This window comes from Chelon labrosus (genome assembly GCF_963514085.1).
Source record: "Chelon labrosus genome assembly, chromosome: 10".
In the NCBI taxonomy this organism is placed as follows: Eukaryota; Metazoa; Chordata; class Actinopteri; order Mugiliformes; family Mugilidae; genus Chelon; species Chelon labrosus.
Window position 1 is genome coordinate 7,835,444 of NC_140360.1, and position 18,526 is coordinate 7,853,969.

General features: G+C 41.8%; 2 protein-coding genes across 4 annotated transcripts in view; one reads left to right on the forward strand and one right to left on the reverse strand.

Annotated features, from left to right (window-relative positions):
- Nucleotides 1-5,986, reverse strand: part of gnas (GNAS complex locus) — a 29,509-nt gene extending 23,523 nt beyond the window's left edge. The window contains exons 1-2 of one of the 3 annotated variants that reach the window (XM_084553236.1): nucleotides 5,260-5,986; nucleotides 4,216-5,147 (exon numbers count right to left, since the gene is read on the reverse strand). In XM_084553236.1, coding sequence (XP_084409362.1) covers nucleotides 4,216-4,354 — 139 coding nt within the window. In that variant the 5' untranslated portion in view covers nucleotides 4,355-5,147; nucleotides 5,260-5,986. Of the gene's footprint in view, nucleotides 1-4,215 lie in introns of all 3 variants that reach the window. The other 2 variants (XM_084553235.1, XM_084553234.1) reach the window with 2 other exon arrangements.
- Nucleotides 5,987-14,907: 8,921 nt separating this feature from the next.
- The window catches only part of LOC311493765 (piezo-type mechanosensitive ion channel component 2), a gene marked incomplete at its 5' end in the record, with an annotated part of 32,963 nt that continues 29,344 nt past the window's right edge, over nucleotides 14,908-18,526 (forward strand). The window contains 2 exon segments of the mRNA XM_084552546.1: nucleotides 14,908-14,971; nucleotides 15,697-15,792. Coding sequence (XP_084408672.1) covers nucleotides 14,908-14,971; nucleotides 15,697-15,792 — 160 coding nt within the window.

Here is an 18,526-nt window from a genome sequence, read left to right on the forward strand (position 1 = left end):
GCTTGCAGCCCTTTGAAGGATAAAACATAAAACGTAAACTACATACCATACTAACAGTTAAAGGGCTGAAGTCTCGATCCATGAGCTATCAGACTTCCCTGCAGGTTGCAGCAACTTCAGGCAGCGTTTCAAACCCATGACATCCATCAGAGGTAGCCGGGTACATTATTTGACGGGCAACAAAAAGAGTCTTGGGCATTTTTGTGGCTCAGCAAGGTACAGTACATACCATGAGCTCATAAGATCGTACTCTCCAGTCTGATGATGACCTCATGTCACAGTGTCAGCTCTCCTGTTACTCTCTCTCCACGCTGCATTGTGTGAACCACAAATGTCGGAACATCTTGCAAAGTAACAGCGCTTAATAGTAAAGTACAGTAATGTAGTGGTGATTTAAAACCCCACCATCTGCCTTAAAAACTCACTCAAGAATCCAAAATGTATTTCCATTGTGAAGTGATTACAGTTGAGTGAGTTGACCAAACCCGAAACCAAAGAACCAACAGCAACAAAGGCCGACCCAAGTCCTCTCATGTCTCCTGTGTCTGAGCCAAAAGAAAAAAAATTCACTTGAATACACCAGAGATGACAGCTACAGCTGGGACACACGCACCTGCATGAAAGGGAATAGATCTTCATACAAACAAGTGGCAGTAGTTTGTAGTCATCATTCAAAAGGGAAAACTGGAAGAGCAACTATTAGCTGGGAGGCTAGGAAGCTAGGAAGCTAGCTAGGCTGCTAATCAGTCTAGAGTTTGTTTATTCCACATAACTTCCTTGAAATTATTCACGAATTTTAATGTTCAGATGAGCTGAAGATGAAAAAAATAGAAGAGCCTTCTGCGTGCCCTTTGAACTTTGCTGTGCTGTTTACTTTCCTCACTTCCTGTTTCTCCTCTCGTGCTCCGGGTTCTCTAAGTCGAACAGCCAATCAGAGCGCTCGCTCTCTCTCTCTGACTGAGTCGATGCTAAAGATGCTGAAAAGCTGACAACGCGGGTCCGACTAGTGCCAACGGTGTGGGACACATCAACAAAACTAAATTTAACTCATTCATTCTAATGTTTCTTTTAACAATCTAACGTTAAAAGTCCTGACAGGCAGGATGTGACACTATTAGTCAATTTAAAATGTATTGTATTTAAGTAACAGACAACTATACATGAACACTGCACACAGGAACGTGTATTTGCACATTAATACTGTGTGTGATATCACTTTAAAACTGCCCAGACAAATCAAATGCTTGCAATGAGTGGCGTGTAGTAAATAGCAACAAAACTTCTGAGTGGCCCTCAGGTCTTAAAGGGTAAAACTATGCATCTTACAATATTGTCTTATTGAAAGATGCACCTGGTTTTCTTTTCGAGCCAATCACGCTCAAATATTAAAATATCACAAGCAAAACACTATTTCAAAAGCTTCACAAATTAGCTGCTTAGCCCTTTGTAGCTAAAGCTGGGAATGTGCCTTGAATGAATTAGAAAATATTCAACAGCAGGTACTTCTTTTCTTTTTAAAGTAACTTATATGTACACAAGTGAAAAACAACAGCCCTGCACAAATCTCATCTTCCTGAAAGTTATGGTATTCAGCGTTTATCTAAAATAACTGTGAGAGCTGTAGATTCAACTATGTTTTCATCTTGGAGGCTGTGGTTTGTAGTACTACTGAAATATATATATGTTCCTATTATTCTGGCAACCCCATTTTAATCAGTGGGCTAGGCTAAATAACAGAAGCACTTTAACGTTTAATTCAATACAGTTCAACAGCACCACAATCTACATCTTCCAGACTGATCATCCAGTTGAATCACCACCTCTCTGACGCTGAAGATTTAGTGCAGAACTGTCATAGAGTGTTTTAATTTTCACCAGTGTACCTAATGAATGAGTCTAAGTAACAGCTGAGAAGCTTGAGGGATCCACAACTTACCCTGCAACACACCGATCTATTTGTTTGAGAATATATACAGAACTGGGGTCTAGTCAGTAGCAGTGTTACTATCAACCTTCAATAGATCACATATTCCACAGCTGCTGACCTGGACCACAAATCCAGTCAGCAACACAACTAAATTCAAATGACAAAAGAACATCTGACTCATTTCAGAGAAACACTGATACCTTGGGGATGATCTTTTCCCAAGACGCGTGCAAAAATACGCTCAACGTCTAGCATACAAATAAACATCCTCTAAATGATTCAGATTGGTCTGCTGACCCCTAACCTAAGGGCCCCAACCTTTAGTCAAGTCCTGAGTTCATGCGTTACTGTTGCTAGGTTAGACAAACATTAGCCATGCAGGGGATTCAACAGAAAAACGTGGAAAACCTGTAGACTTAGTTAGCATTAAAACAGTCAAAACGTGGGAACACCGAAGGAAATAAGTACACATAAGGACTGAAAACTGTCAAAAAGACTTCTTAAAATACAAGCCATAGGGATGTTATCATGGTAACACTGGGTAAAAGCATTTATACTTGTGTCAGCTGCACTTCACACAATGGTGAGTGGAAGTGAGCGGCTCACGTTGGAGCTGAATTTAATAAATGTGGATCAACAGCTGCCGTCACTGAATCCACTACAACGCAGAACATACAGACGACATCTGAGGAGATATTGTGTAGGAAGCTGAACAAGGGAGAACTTTCTGTGCTTGTCCAGCGGCCGAGACACGTGAACAAGGAAAAGACCAATCATAGGCCAAGACGCTTTAGTTATATTTCTGGTAGGGGGGGCACGTCAGGCTACAGTGTAGGCTAATGGTGTATGGGTCTGGAGCTAGGGACACACAACTGGAACTTAAGCTAATGACCATGTTGCTGTTACTTCTCTGTATCAGTGCAGAAATCCAAATGGTTGGATATTCTGGGGGAATAATCATAGACCAACCAACCCAAACTTTTAGCTCCCAGGCTGCAAAAGACCAGTCATTTCTCTAGCGTTAGCACAGTTGCTAATGTTAGCCGTCTCACCTCCATGTTACTTCTATTATTGCTGGTATTCAACGTCTTTCTATGGCAGTCTGGGTGAGTATTAGGCGATTTTCCTAATAAAAACTCCCATCTCCCCAACTGTCACTTAGAACAAAAGTACGAGCTGTATGAGTAAGTCCAGTTATCTTTATTTTTCACCCTTGTTTTTAGAAATATCATCAACCTTTTTGACTGTCAGTCTTCCCAGACATCTCAACTTTAACGTGCAACTCAACCAAGCTTGAACTGAGAGTAATTCTTTGGAGGACACTTAAAAAATATATCCTCCAAACTGCACCGAAACACCACGGCTCTGCATTTAACTCACACTAGCAGGTTATATAATTGAAAGGGAGCTAACTTCACGGCAGACATCTTTGTTTTGGTTTTCATGTGGGGCTTGTCCTTCTGCTTTCCTAAAGTCACCACAACTTCCTCCCCAACATAAATACTGGCCTGTCACACAACACAGCACCCTCGGCCTCAGTGGAATTATGCTAATCAAAAAAAAAACAACAAAAACAAACAAACAAAATATATATATACATCTATATTGTGTTTTATTTCAACAGAGAACACCACAACTTTCTTTAGGTGTGATAAGCCTGTGAATGGACGTGCGGGGAGGGTACAGAAGAGAGCTGTTCGGGGGGGGAAAGTTAGACGCTCTTATTTGTCTCTTATGTAATGTGTGAGACCCAGCCCGCCTCCAGTTCACTCACACAAACACATGTTGAGTCTTACACATGTTCATTTCTGCTGCACACTCCTCAGACTTGAAGCGTACTGTACACCTACTGTCAGTTTAACAAACTTTTTGAAGCATGGCGTGCAATCAAACACAGCTGAAAACATGATTTGGTTCTGTTAGGATCGTGCACAAATGTAATGTTGAAGTCTGCGGGTTGTTTGCCCTGCTATGACCACTTGTAGAGGTTTATTCACCTTCTGCGTTAACCCATACCTGATTATATACTCTCTGGACTCTGCTGCAGCATGTGTCGGTGGCTGCAGACTGTCAATTTGACAGCAACATGCTAAAAAACCCTGCACTTTTTTTTTAGCCTTATGCAATGGCAAAGTCACACAATGTTTCCCAAAACAACATCCCAGAAGGTTATGCAGGGAGGAAAGCACAGTCTCAACTGTGCAAACCCAGAGGCCTGGCCTGTCAAACATTTTAAACGAGGGGAAAAAAGGGGGAAGGATAAAACGAAAATAGAAGATCAAACTCACCTAAAAGTAGTAGTCTGTGTGTGGCTCTGTATATCTGCTTGTCTTTTTGGAGCTGCTTCTCTATCTTTTTGTTTGCTTCTCTTTGTGCCTTCTCCTCATTTCTCTGGTCTTCAGTCTTACTGTTGCCCAAACAACCCATCTTCCCGCAAGAAAAAAGAAAAAAGGGGGTCCAGGGGAGGAGGAGGAGGAAGGAGGAGGAAGAGGAGGAGGTGGTGGTGGTGAAAGGAGAAGAAGAAGAAGAAGTAGTGGAGGTGGTGGTGGTGTTGGTGGAGAGGAGGGGGGGTTAGAAAGAAAAATAAATAAATAAACCAGTCTAGATCCCTCGTTTGACCCGCGGATTTGGCAACAATGTTACCCACATTTACACCGCGTAACGTCCCGGGCCTGCTTCCGAAAACTGTCCACGGTGCCGCTGTGTGGAAATTAAGTGTCCATAACGCGCATTTAGCCGTCAGAGAAAGGGCAGGATACTGTAGCTGACGACACGGAGGCCGCCTTCTCAGTTAGCTGAATCCTGCTCGGGCTTTTTTTTTTTTTCTCTCCTCCTCCTTCACATGCGCTTCACTTGTCTTTTTATTTATTTGTATATATATATATATATATTTTGTTTAAATCCACACTCTCTCCTTTCTCCCAGTAATCCACAACACAAGTCTTTTATGACACCAAAGGGCGCGATTTCACCTCAAACGGAGGCAGAGCGGACAGCCCAAATTTGCATCTCCAAAAGCCCGGGTCTTGCGTCTCACTGCTGCCCGTGACAAGGAGCCGAGCTCGGCGTGTCCGAGAAGCTCGCCCTCGCTGTGGCGCGGCTCGTTTCCACGTCGCCTTTCATGATAAACACTCCCATAGGTGGATATTCGCGCTCTCTACCTATTTCTCCGTCCTCCCCCCGACGACTGCCGTCTTCGTCGGGGACCAGGCAGGGACAGCTGGAAGGGGAAAATAATATTTACACCCCCAAAACGAGCTACATGTGTGATATTCTCACTGCTTCCGTCTCATTCTCCGCATCAAATCGAGCCGAGGCAGCTCCGAACTCACTGCGGCTGTCTTCACGCCCGGATCCCCCACCACCTCCAACTCCGAAACGATCCAGTATCCCCCCGATTTGTCCTCCTTATTAGTGATGGCTGTTCCTTTGCTGTGTTTTCTCCTCCAAAGGGCCTTCTCTCTCTCTCTCTCTCTCCCTCTCTCTCTCTCTCTTTCTCTCTGCCCCTCGCTTTTGTTGCTCAAATGTGTTATCAGCCCCTCACATCACCACCGAGCCTCCAAAAAACTGCGCACCGATAGACTTTTTAAAAATAAAATAAAATAAAAATCCCCAGCTCGGCTCCGATGAATCCTTCAAGGGATTTGAACAACACAAGAAAATAAAGGAAAAAAAAAACGTGACCAAGATGTGAAAAAACTGTATCCACGTTTCTTGCAGGTGAAAAAAAAAAAAAGCTACCCCCGCTGTCAGACTCGGTTTTTATAGCCTACATACGGCCTTGCGCGCACAGACACGCTGCCATCCAAACATACATTTATACATGTATATTCCTCCTGAATCCGAGGTGGGTAAACAGGCTACAGGCTGGGCACTACATGTGCATTTACATTCACAAAAAAACAGGACACGGGCTTGTTGTGGCAGCACATTCCCACCGCGAAGGCCGCTCCCCTCCTGGCCGCTGGTCGAGGAAGGTGAAGGACAGGAATAACCAATTCTTGGAGGTTATTATTTTCTCCCTTTCTCTCTCTCGCCGAGAATAGTAGCCTACGTTGAGGAGATAGACAGCGCTGAAGAGAGATGGGGTGGGGCCACACGGCGCTCATTGAACCCTGGGAAGGAAGGGCCGAGAGGAGGAGGAGGAGGAGAGGAGAGGCCGCTTCGCGCAGTCACGTGGGGCCGGGCGCGGAGCTGCGTCAGCGGCGCGAGCCGTGCGCAGGAAACGGCGCCTTCCTTGAAGGAGGGGGGCAGCGGACGGTGGCGCACACAGCGGCCGGGGTCAGGGGGGGCTCCGGACAGAAGTGGAAAAGGGTCACAACTTTAAATTTAAGCCAAAATAATGACAGCACAATGAACCTGAATCATTTACTTCGTCAATCTGAAGATAATTATATATATATATTTTTATCAATTATATAAATCTGCAAAGTAGCTAAACAAATTAATATATTGAGCAATGTTTCCCTTTGCTGTGTAACAGAAGAACAAAGCAGCATGAAATGGAAACACGTGGTTAACCAACAAATACCTAAAAAAAAAAGTAAATATAACTAACTACAATAATAAATGTGTTCAACTACACAGAAGCCATACTCAATTACACCACAGGCCACTCTAATACAAATAAACTTATAATATTAAATAACTTTTCCAAGTATAATAGTTTAAATGACAGCTGAGATAGGCTCCAGCGACCCTTCGGTTACAGTAGATGAGATGAGACGAGAATAACGTGTGAAGTATGACGATAAATAAATATTTGTGAGTCATTAAACGTGTTTACAACGGATCTAATAAGAAATAAAACTATAATATTATAATATAGATGGGTGAATATCCTGTCCCTCCATCTAAACATGTTTTAGGTGTAGAGAACAATTTCCTCTACTGTGGAACAGAATAATAATAAAATGGAAATCTTGAAGTGTTTCAAAACTAACTGGCCCCATTACACATAGGCCATAGCTTGCCAACATAAATCCAAATTATTATATTATTATTAAATTATATTTGGCACGAGAAGAGCGTGCAATCTGCACTCAGTACCCAGGAAACAAATACAATGAGCTCCAATAACAATGACACTGTTGCATCTGATTTCAGCGTCCATTATGTTGAAAGTGTAGTTCTAGTATTACTGTTTAGGGGAAGTTATAGCTATGCATGCAATACTTATATATGCTGCAGCAATTCATAGAGCTTTCAGTGCTTGCAGAAAACACTAATCGTGGCTCGGTTTCTCTAAACTCGAAACGCAACTCTCAAAACTGATTCCTTCCACCACAACTGCTATCGTGTGCTCATCTCTTACCGAGCATCAAGTGAACACTGGTTAATCCAAAACACAGGCGGCACAGCGCTGTAGTGGTTAGCACTGACGCCTCACAGCAGGAAGGTTTCTAGGTTTGAACCCAGTGGCTGACTGGGGCCTTTTGCGTGTTCTCCCAGCGCCTGGCTGCCGCAGCTTCCTCCTACAGTCTCACATGTTCGGTTAACTGTTGATCCTAAATTGACCTGTCCGAGGTGTACCCTGCCTCTCGCCCAGTAACAGCTGGGATAGGCTCCAACCCCCTGCAACCCTGAGGATAAGAGGTGACAGATAATAGATGGATGAATTAAATTCATAACACAACCATCAAAAGGGTTCATGTATGTTTTGTAACATGTTCAGATGCATACAAATGTGTGGAAGTAAGTTTCCATTATCTCGTTTTGGGGAAGTGTGGGTTGTTGTGTTTTTTTTTTTTTTTTTGGTCCTGAAATAGCATTTTGCAGTACTAGATGATGTACACTCACTTGCTAAATCCTCCTTCATGACTGTTTTAATGTTCAGTTGATGTTGTAACGGCGTCAGAAAGGTGCTGATTCAATGTGATGATCATTTTGGAGGCTGCTGTTAAACTGGATTGAATTAAACCTAAAAAAAAAACAGCGTGTTTCCGTTATTTATTCTAGCCCACTGGATAAAATGGGGTTGCCAAAATAATAGGGACAGAATACAATTCAATAGTACTACAAACCACAGCCTTCAAAATGAAAACACAGTTGAATCAACAGCTCTCTGAGTTGTCTGAAACTGGAATAGCAGCTGTAATGTTACCAAATTTAACATATAAATGCTCTTTAAAATGTTTAAATTAAATACGTAATGAAATAAGGCTTTAGTAATACTGCAGTTTAAAGGGACAGGTCATCAGCTCTGTTGCTGTTAGGGCTGTTGGACACTAGGCGGCAGCAGTCTTCTAACTCTGAGCAGTTCATTTATTCCTCTTCTTCATCATCCTCCTACGAGTCAGTATATTTAAAGAGAAGTCTTTGAGTGAAGAGTATTTTCTAGAATTATTTTGCGGTTAAATCTTTATAGATGTGTATTCCTGCATGGCATGGGTACATTTGCACAGCTTGTAAGAGGTGACTATCCAGTCAACCGGTTGAAATATAACATTTGTTAATACACAGGATTAGATGCTACAATCCCTTGTGCCAAGATCCCAGTCAAAACACATTTAGAGGCCCTGTCCAACTGAGTAACCCTAACAAACCTACGGTCATGAGACATGACGATTAACCTACAATCTAAATGAACTAAGTAAATGCTGCTGGCTTGTGTGGCCCGCTCAGCAGCTAACCAAACAAAGAAATATCGCCAACCAACCAACATGAAGACATCAGATAATAATAAATAAGTGAACTGTAGGATCACACCATAACAAAAACAGTTAATAATATCCTGTGCAATATTTATGTTGGATCACAGGGCTAACACAGAGAGACAGACAACCATTCACACTCACACCTACGGACAATTAACCTAACGAGCATGTCTTTGGACGGCGGGAGGAAGCCGGAGAACCTGGAGAGAACCCATGCAGACACAGGGAGAACATGCAAACTCCCAGTCGACCTAGATTCAAACCTATAACCTTCGTGCTGTGAGGCATCATTGCTAACCACCACGCCACATCTACTATCTATGTCTTTTTTAATAGCTACTGATGGAAGTCATTTACACAACCAGGACTGAAGGTAGGACAAAGTACTGCCTTATCATGGTTTGTCTCAGTAACATTAAATGTGAAGTGCATCTGTGAGTGGACTGAAACGTGTCCTCTAAGGTTTGTGGTTTGGCTTTGTTGGTGAGTCTTCTGCTGACCTCGTGGTTTTCGGACGATGAGGAGCAGCACCCTTTCAGCTGACTCTTTTTTCCCCTCAATTTTTTTTTTTTAAAGACATGTTTTTGATAAATGTTTCAACTATATTAGTTTTTTCTGATAGCTTAGATGCAATTTTTTAAACTTTTGGCTTTTTTTGCAAAACTCTACACACAAATCACAAAACCTTTCACCCAAATAGCAAAACACATTAGATTACTTGCAAAAGCACGTTTTTGCACTAATTGCATAAACACTTTTTGCTAAACTGTTCACACTCTTTCAAAAATAGTATTTTTGTATCCGATGGTGCACACAAGCCATAATATCAGTAAGCACACAAAGCAGCCACTGCACACTGGCAGTAACAATGAAAAACTCATTTGGCTTTTGCTTATCCTGTGTGCAGGGCATATCGGTTTTCAGTACCTTATACAGTAACACACAGGGGTCAAAGTGTATGGATATTTATTTACACACATCAAAATACGTAAACATAAAGTGTGTTTTTCAAGTCAAGGCACAAAAAAAAACATATAATGGAGAATATCACTGAGGAAAAAAAAAATCAGTCTTGTCTTCTTACGGGGTCTGGCCACAAAATTTCATCAACATCACATGCAATGTCTTCCATTGCTAGGCAGCGGGGATAATATCTCCTCGAGTGTCGTATCCAGGCCTGACATGATACCTGGTCAATGTCTACGCATGCCTCCTCCATTGCCTCTAGAAGGGCTATGCGCTGATGGGGGCGACGGTCATAGACCTTCCAGCGCCAAGAAGAGAAGAACTCTTCAATTGGATTCAGGAATGGAGAGTAAGGGGGGAGGTAGACCGCAATGAAGAGCGGGTGATCGATAAACCAGTTGCGGACCAGAACAGCGTGATGGAAACTAACATTGTCCCATATGTCGACATACCTGGTCTGCTCTGGTCTCTGAATGAGAGTGAATATTTCATGCAGGGTGTCCAGGAATGTAAGAATGTGTGCAGTGTTGTATGGGCCCAGATTTGCATGATGGTGAACAACACCGTTTTGGCTGATGGCTGCACACATGGTAATGTTTCCACCACGCTGTCCTGGGACATTGATTATGGCACGTTGTCCAATAATGTTCCTTCCCCGTCTTCTTGTTTTGCTGAGGTTAAAGCCTGCCTCATCCACAAAAATCAGCTCATGACCCATGGCATCTGCCTCTAGCTCCATCACTCTCTGGAAAAGACAAAACAAATGCAGCACAGCAGGCCCATGCACAGCACACAGTATGCACTTCCAGATTCAGTACCAATGATAAGCTTACCTGCACAAATTCATACCGCAGTTGTTTTACACGTTCACTGTTTCTTTGAAATGGGACCCTATAGATCTGCTTCATCTTTATTTGGTTGCGTGCCAGTAAGCGAGATAATGCAGAGATGCTCACATTATTTATGTCCTCGAATGTTGTGTCATCCTCTAGTATGTGCTGCTGTATTTCTCGTAGCCTTATTGAGTTGTTTGCCAACACCATATTCACTATGTAGGTCTCTTGTTCAGCCGTGAATAGTCTTCTTCTGCCCCCAGCTACAGGTCGTCTAACAATTCTACAAAGTAACAATATCAGTATTTTTACAGTAAATGTACAGTATTGTTTCTCAAAAGAATATGACACTACTGTATTACAGTATACATAATGTAAAACTTAGTATGAAGAAGATACTGTACTAACCGATTCTCATTTCGAAATGTTCTTATGATGCCTGCTACAGTGTAGCGGCTCAGGTTGGGTTGAACCCGTTGGCCAGCTTCCCTTAGGCTCATGCCATGGTTTATGACATGGTCCACTATTGTAGCTCTGATGACATCAGTGATTCTATTTCTTACTCGTACTCCTTGCCCTTCCTCTCCTCTTTCTCCTTGTGCTTCTGCACCTCCTCGTCCTCTTCCTCTAAGCACACCTCCTCGTCCTCTTCCTCTAAGCACACCTCGTTGTCCTCTTCCTCTAAGTGCTCCTCCGCGTCCTTGCTGTCCTCCTCTCCCTCTTGCTTCTGCACCTCCTCCTCCTCTTCCTCCAAATTCATTTCCTTGTCCACGTCCTCGTCCTCCTGCTTCTTCACCTCCACGTCCTCTTCCTCGCCCTCCTCTTACTCTCACTCCTCTTACTCTTCTTTCTCCTTCCATTGTTCTCCACACAAAAGGCTTACCTGTGGCTTATTTATAGTGCTCAGGCTGATTGCAAAGTCAAATAATTATAGATAATAGTTTTCACATGTGACAATGTGGCCTGACAGTTGGCAAAATTGTGTAAATAATAGCCATAAATATGTATAGTTTTGACAGGAGTGTGTAGATCATCTGGAAATTGAGTGTAAAGCAGTGAGCAGTGTTTACAGTTTTGCAAAAAGAGTGCTGTGCAGTAAATTGTATTTACACATACACAAAGTGTTTGTTACGAAATTGCAAACTAAGTGCAAAGCAGCGTTTGTGCTTTCAGTTTTGCAAACTCGGTGAAAGGTTTTGTGATAAATATTAATAGTTTTAGAAATTGTGCTATAAGAATCAATGTAAGTGTTTAAGCCATCAGAAAAAACTGTAAGCAATTATTCTTAGTTAAAATCTGATGTTAAACTTGAGGTAATCCACTTAATCCACTGTAGATTGTGTCCTGATTCATTTTCTTGAGTCTCCACCTTTAAGCAGTGTGTGTGTGGATTGTATTGACCTTCTGTGCATATTTGAAGCATTGTGAAGCATGTAAACACAAGTAATTTCATTATTAGATTCCTGTAATGTCTTCACAGCACACACTGATCAGCCACAACATTAAAACCACCAACCTGTGAGGTGAATAACATTGCTGACCTCATTACAATGCAATGTTCTCCTGGGAAACCTGGGTCCTGGCATTTATGTGGATGTTACTCTGATACATAGCACCACCTGAACATCAACCTGGTGCCACTCGTTCAGGAGAAGTAAATAACACTGACCATCTTGTGACAATTCAAAGTTCTGCTGGGAAACTTTTGGACCTGGCATTCATTGGTGTGGATGTTATTTAGACATGTAGCACCCACCTAGACCAGACCAGGCACCCCCACCCCATAGCAATGACACTCCTTGATGGCAGCAGGATGCAGCCTGACACAGACACACACACAAAAACACTCTAGGAACAACTCAAAAAAAACAACAGCACAAGGTGTTGACATGGCCTCCAAATTCGCAAGATCCCAAACTGATCAAGTATCTGTGGGACGATCCACAGAGGCCCCTCTCCTCAAAGGCCCCCACTAACAACATTCTTTCACCAGACACCACAGGACACCCTCAGAAGGCCCATGTCCATTCTCTGATGAGTCACAACTGTTTTGGAGGCACAAGGGAGACCTACACAATATTAGGAAGGTGGTCATAATGTTATGCCTGATCGGTGTATTTGTGGTGCTGTTAAACTGGACTGAATTAAACGCTGAGGTGTTAATGCTATTATGCCTAATCCACTGACCAAAATTGGGTAGCCAAAATATTAGGAACATGTGTCAGTACAACACAATTTAATACTACTACAAATCACAGTCTTCAAAATACAGCTTTGGTTTTACACAGCTCAAACTGGTCAGTGCAGCCTAATTAAAAAATTAGCTTGGTTTTAGCTTTTTCTTTAAGATTCTCAGGATACAGTAACACCCCACTTATTAGTCTCCATCTAATCATTACAGCACTAGAAGTACACGTCCAAACACTACACTAATAAATCCCTTGTATTTGTTTGTAGACGATCACAGATGATGATTCTCTGTGGGCTGATAAACTCCCCGACTCAATGAGAGTAAAAAAAAAAAAAATAAAAAAAATCAATTACTCCTCAGCAGTAAATCTACATTGATTATGATCAGAATGAGTGCTGTGTAAGCAGCTAACATTTCATGACACTGCAGTTAAAATGAGATAAAAGCGGCAGGCGTGCAGTAAAAACGGTCTGGCGATGTGGTCGGTGGAAAGTTTGTGTGTGTTCATCTATTTATGAGACAAAGGACAAAGATGCTAGTAGTTGTAGTGCATTGTTGTACATGAGACAATGTTGGTAGATGTCCCACCCCTGTCAACAAAAGGTCTTTGAGCGTATGGTTCCTATGGTCCTATGGTTCTGAAAATAGGCAACTGTGAAAGAGTGGCTGTAATTAATAAACCCGACCTCAGTTTTTTTTATTTCAAATTAACATTGAGAGGGTCTGCGCTTTAAGATCCTCATCAATATATAACTGTAACTCAGTGACTGTGTCCAAAAAGTCTTAACTGTTAAGTAATGTATGCCAATTTGCCATAAAATTGACCACTGTAAGGTGAAGTGAATAACCCTGATTATCTCGTTATCATGGCACCTGTCAGTGCGTGGGATATAAACCAATCAGGCATAACATTATGACCACCTTCCTAATATTGTGTAGGTCTCCCTTGTGCCTCCAAAACAGTTGTGACTCATCAGAGAATGGACATGGGCCTTCTGAGGGTGTCCTGTGGTGTCTGGTAACAGAGTGTTGTTAGTGGGGGGGCCTTTGGGTCCTATGGGTTGAGGGGGGGGGGGGGGGGGGGGGGGGGCCTTTGGGTCCTATGGGTTGAGGGGAGGGGCCTCTGTGGATCATCCCACAGATATTTGATTAGTTTGGGATCTAGTGAATTTGGAGGCCAGGTCAACAGCTTATAATGTTCTAGTTGTTCCTAAAGCGTTTTTGTGTGTGTCCCTGTGTCTGGCTGCATCCTGCTGCCATCAAGGAGTGTCATTGCTATGGGGTGGGGGGTGCCTGGTCTGGTCTAGGTGGGTGCTACATGTCTAAGTAACATCCACACCAATGAATGCCAGGTCCAGAAGTTTCCCAGCAGAACTTTGAATTGTCACACGATGGTCAATGTTATTTACTTCTCCTGTCAGTGGTTTTAATGTTGTGGCTGATCAGTGTACATCCTCCAAATTGATAAATCAGTTGAATTACCACCTTTCTGATGCTGTTTCAACCGAACATTAGAACAGCCATGAAGGACGATTTATTTATCACTGCTGTACCTAATGAAGTGGCAAGTGAGTGTAGTTATGTTACAGCTAGTCTCAGTCCTTGCATTGATCATTCCTCCGTAGTCACACCAGCTCTTTAATGGCCTCACAGCCATGAATATTAGATACACTTCCCTTCACCCCACAGTGCAAATATGATGAGCCAGCCTGACGGGGCCATAAGGAGACAAACAGTGCTGTGTGAGTGTCTCCATCTGGGTTTCAAACGTGAAGAAACGGTGGTTTCAGATAAACAGCAGTTTCAACGTAATGCACGAGACAAAGAGGCAGAAACATTGCAACACTACACCTTTTAAATAGTTTTTTGGCGTCATGATGTTTAAAAATCGTTATGCTCTTCACTCTTTGTTTTCTGGCTTTTATGTACCAGTGGAAGCATGTTTTTCAGTGAAGTAATGATAGGGGTTATTCTCCTGAGTGAGATTAGCTTCAATATGAGCATAGTAACAGAGATGCTGGGTTACAACCCATTATGTCTGGGAGACAAATAGAGTGAGAGAGAGACGGAGAGAGAGAGAGAGAGAGAGGTGAGGGAGGGAAAGGAGGGTGTGACAGAGACACAAGCAAAGAGCGATTTTGAGTCGAGATCTTTCGTCTCTCGGATTTAACTTCCCTTAAACTGCCTTCTGTCTCTAGATTCTTCTCTGCCGTGCCGGAGGATGCTTTGACCGAGGCTGCGGTTGTTTTCATCTGAGAAATGTCCCTCCACGTTTCTGAGACATCTGCTCACTTGTGCGGACATCTAGCTGGCGGCAGAGTCTGAGAGAGGAACATGGCAGGGGATATGGTGGTTGGGCTGCTCTATAACTTATTGCTGCCACTGCTCCTGCTCACCGGTGAGTTCATGTCTAATTATTTCACATATTTTCTGGTGATGGGAATTAAACTTCTACTGCGGTGTTCCCCAGAGTTATGGGAAATGTAGATATTTTAGTACTAGCTGCAGATTATATTAAGGCAAAGTTTAGAGATTAATTTTAATGTTGCAGGTTGTTGTAGCTGTATTACGGTTACTGTTAAAGACATTTTATACTGTTAAGGCTTTTTATTTTGCTCTTTCATATGTTTTTGCAGCCTTTTATTTTATTGATCATGCATAGACAAGTGCGCTACCTTTAACAGTTTGGTCCGTTGGTGCTTCATCCCACAATCTGCTGCAGAGTGAATTACAGTAGATTATGATTTATTGGTTGTTGAATTTTATATTCTTATGGGAACAATTATTTCACATTATCAGATATAGCATGTCCAGGTTGCTGCTGCTGAGGTTTCCTGCCGCCATGCAGTTTTTTTTTCTTTTTCAGTTTTGTAAATGACAAATATTCGTTAAAATAATGTACAAAAATAATGTTATAATGATGTGGTTAATTAAATTAATTAAAAATTATCTCACATCCACTTGTTTAACCTGGTGTTATAAAAATAAAAATACAATCCAGATGGACACTATTGAGGACTCGGAGCTAAGATTACAGCACTTGCAAATTTAGACTAGGTATTTGGAGGTTGTTATGACAAAAGGGAAAAACTGTACAATAATTTAAAATATCTTTTTTCTCAGCCTCTTCGTTCCGCTACAATGGCCTGTCCGTGGTATATTTCCTGTTTTTGCTCACCTTGCCGCTGCTGCCGAACCCAACCCTGGCCACCATGAGAGGTGAGAGGCGCCAGTGTTTCGGTTTCAAAGTGTAAAAGCTTTGACGCCTTATTTATATTCTTTGCCAAATTTTCATTTACGTCTCTACTTTCAGAAGATCTGATTACTGAGATCTGATTATTCCACCGTGTATCAAATACTTCTTGTAGAAAGACTGATGATTAACACCTCATTTCCTACATTGAGGCTGTTAAAAGTGTATATTAAATCAGTAATTCCTTTGGTATTCTGAATTAAATGTCAGGTTGTATGATTTTGTACAGCGTGTGTGTTCATGATAACCCATTCAAAGATTATTATAACTCTGTGGTTAAAAAAAACGGTCTTCATTTTATTCTCTCACTGTGGCGTCCCAATAGCTTTGTTTTATTTCAATCTAAATCTTTAAGTCTTTCTCGTCACTGCTGCAGTTGCTTCAGTCATAGTGTGCTACTTGTGATGAACGTCACACTTTGGAAAATGGTCTATTCACGTGACGTGGATGATTTTGATCAGGCCTGGGTGTATCTCGTCCAGCTACAAGCAGTTATAAGTAGAAATTTGCAAGTATTCTGAATGTATTAAGCAATGTGTCGGTACTATTTCACACAGGAACGTTTCCTGAGGTTGACTTTGTTGTACAGTAAATTGCCTTTGATCAGGTGGAGGACAAATACTTTCCCATAGCATTGGAGATTAACACGTATTTGTGTTACCGTGGCCCACGTTTAATCCTTCACAGAAAAGATTGAAAAATGCTGAAACTAAAGCTTTGAACGCTGATGTGGAGAAAAACAAAGACAGTGTCTGTGAAGCATCTGTGAAGATTCTGTCTTCCAGGGAGTGATATATCCAAAAAAAAACAACAAGGGCAACTGGACATATAGGTTTTTCTTGAAGGCGTTTCATCCAAGTAGCTTCTTCGATTCTCAATGACTGGTGGGACGTTTAGGTTTTTATGAGGAACGTCTGTGGGTGTTGCCGCCTGAACCTCACATGACAAGGATCCGTTAATGACCAGATATTCTGTATTTATCCTATTTTCTTTCTCCTATGAGTGGTTCTCTAACGACTCATTAATGTCCAGAGACTCTAGTATTAAACTGTGTTATAAATCGAGGCCAGATTGTGTCTCAGTCCACGTCCCTTGTTCGTAGAGGGGTTTTCCAATTTTAATACAGGTGACTTTTCTGGCTGAAATGTGGACGCTGTTGTCCTCAATCGAATGTCCTTCAGGTGTAGGTGGACAGCTGAATCCTGGTCAAAGAACGGGCTCTCCCATCTTGAGCAATGCGTGTGTCCTGTCGTACAAGTCTTTACGTTTCTGACTGTACTGAACAGCACGAACTACGTTTTGTTTTTTGTTTTTGTGACCATTAATTAAGAGGACCATTCACTGCTGAAGGAAAACAGCTTCAAAACTTATTTGTCTTTCAAATTTAGTTTATTGGATATTGATAAAATGTGTGTATGCGTGTGTGTATTTCTGCAGAATGTGTGTGTGTGTTCCCCTCTCTGTATTGATCACTGCGTTCTGATGAATAAAGTATTTGTACCCCTCCCTCAAACTACTTTGTAAAGGGGAAGTGGTGGGACTGGTCAAATCAATTATACATATCCTGATAATTACAGCGAGGAATTAAAAGATGTGATGTCAGCATTTTGACAGCGTCTCTCCTTTCCTTTCCTTTCCATCCCTCCATCTAAAAACTGTTTACCTTTCAGCTTCACTGATCCCAGTTATCGTCATCTCCCTAATATGATCGCACTCTCCTAGGACTAAGTGGTGAATTGTGTGTCCATCTTGTGTGTGTGTGTGTGTGCATCCTGTGTTTTTGTGCATCTACCTATGGATAAGAGAGAAAGAGAGTGTGTTTGTGTGTGTGTGTGTGTGTCTGTGTCTGTGTCGTTATCCATCTTCCTCGTTGGGAAGGAGAGAGGTTTAAGTGAAACAATGCTTTTAGTAAAAAACACATTTGCTGGCTCAGCTAATGTTGAGCCACATCAGCTTTTCATGTTTTTTATTTTTTTTTTAATCTCCAACATTTGGATTACAGGAATCCAACTCAGGATTGTGATTATAAACAAGTTTATTTAGTTGTATTTGCAACCAAATTGATTGCACAACTTTAATATCTTTAATAAAAATGTATAAAGTTATGATTGGACATTTCTGTAACTGTTCATGTTATCAACCACAATCTTCATTATTTGCTCAGATGGAAATCTAACTCATGTTCACAGGGATGGGAAAGATGGGATCTTGACCATTAACCTCTGACCCCTAAAATAAAATATTGTCATTCTTGAGTCCAAGATTCTGAGATATTTCGTTCACCACATGTAACCAGCCCAAAGGCAGAAAAACCTTCTTTACTTTTACTTTACTTTACAATATTTTATTATCCCTGCAGGGACATCCGTCTCGGACTGGAGTGCAGTTCACATAAATGGCTCCACAGTTACAATAAACAGCAAAATTACAACAGTAAATTATTTTTCATCTCGCATTCTTACACGCAACACATTTTGCACACACCCTCGTAATAAATACCATAGAACTAATGCACTATACCAGCAGCCTCGGGCCGCTGTAGATAAAAGTTTGATTTAAAAGCCTGATGGAGGTAAGCGCAAATGAATCTTATAGTGGGGATTGTAAAATTAACTCAAAAGCAAAAGCTTGTATTCTGTGTGCAGGACATGACACGTGACAAGTCGGCCGCGAAAATTAGGCTCATGTATTGACCGAAAG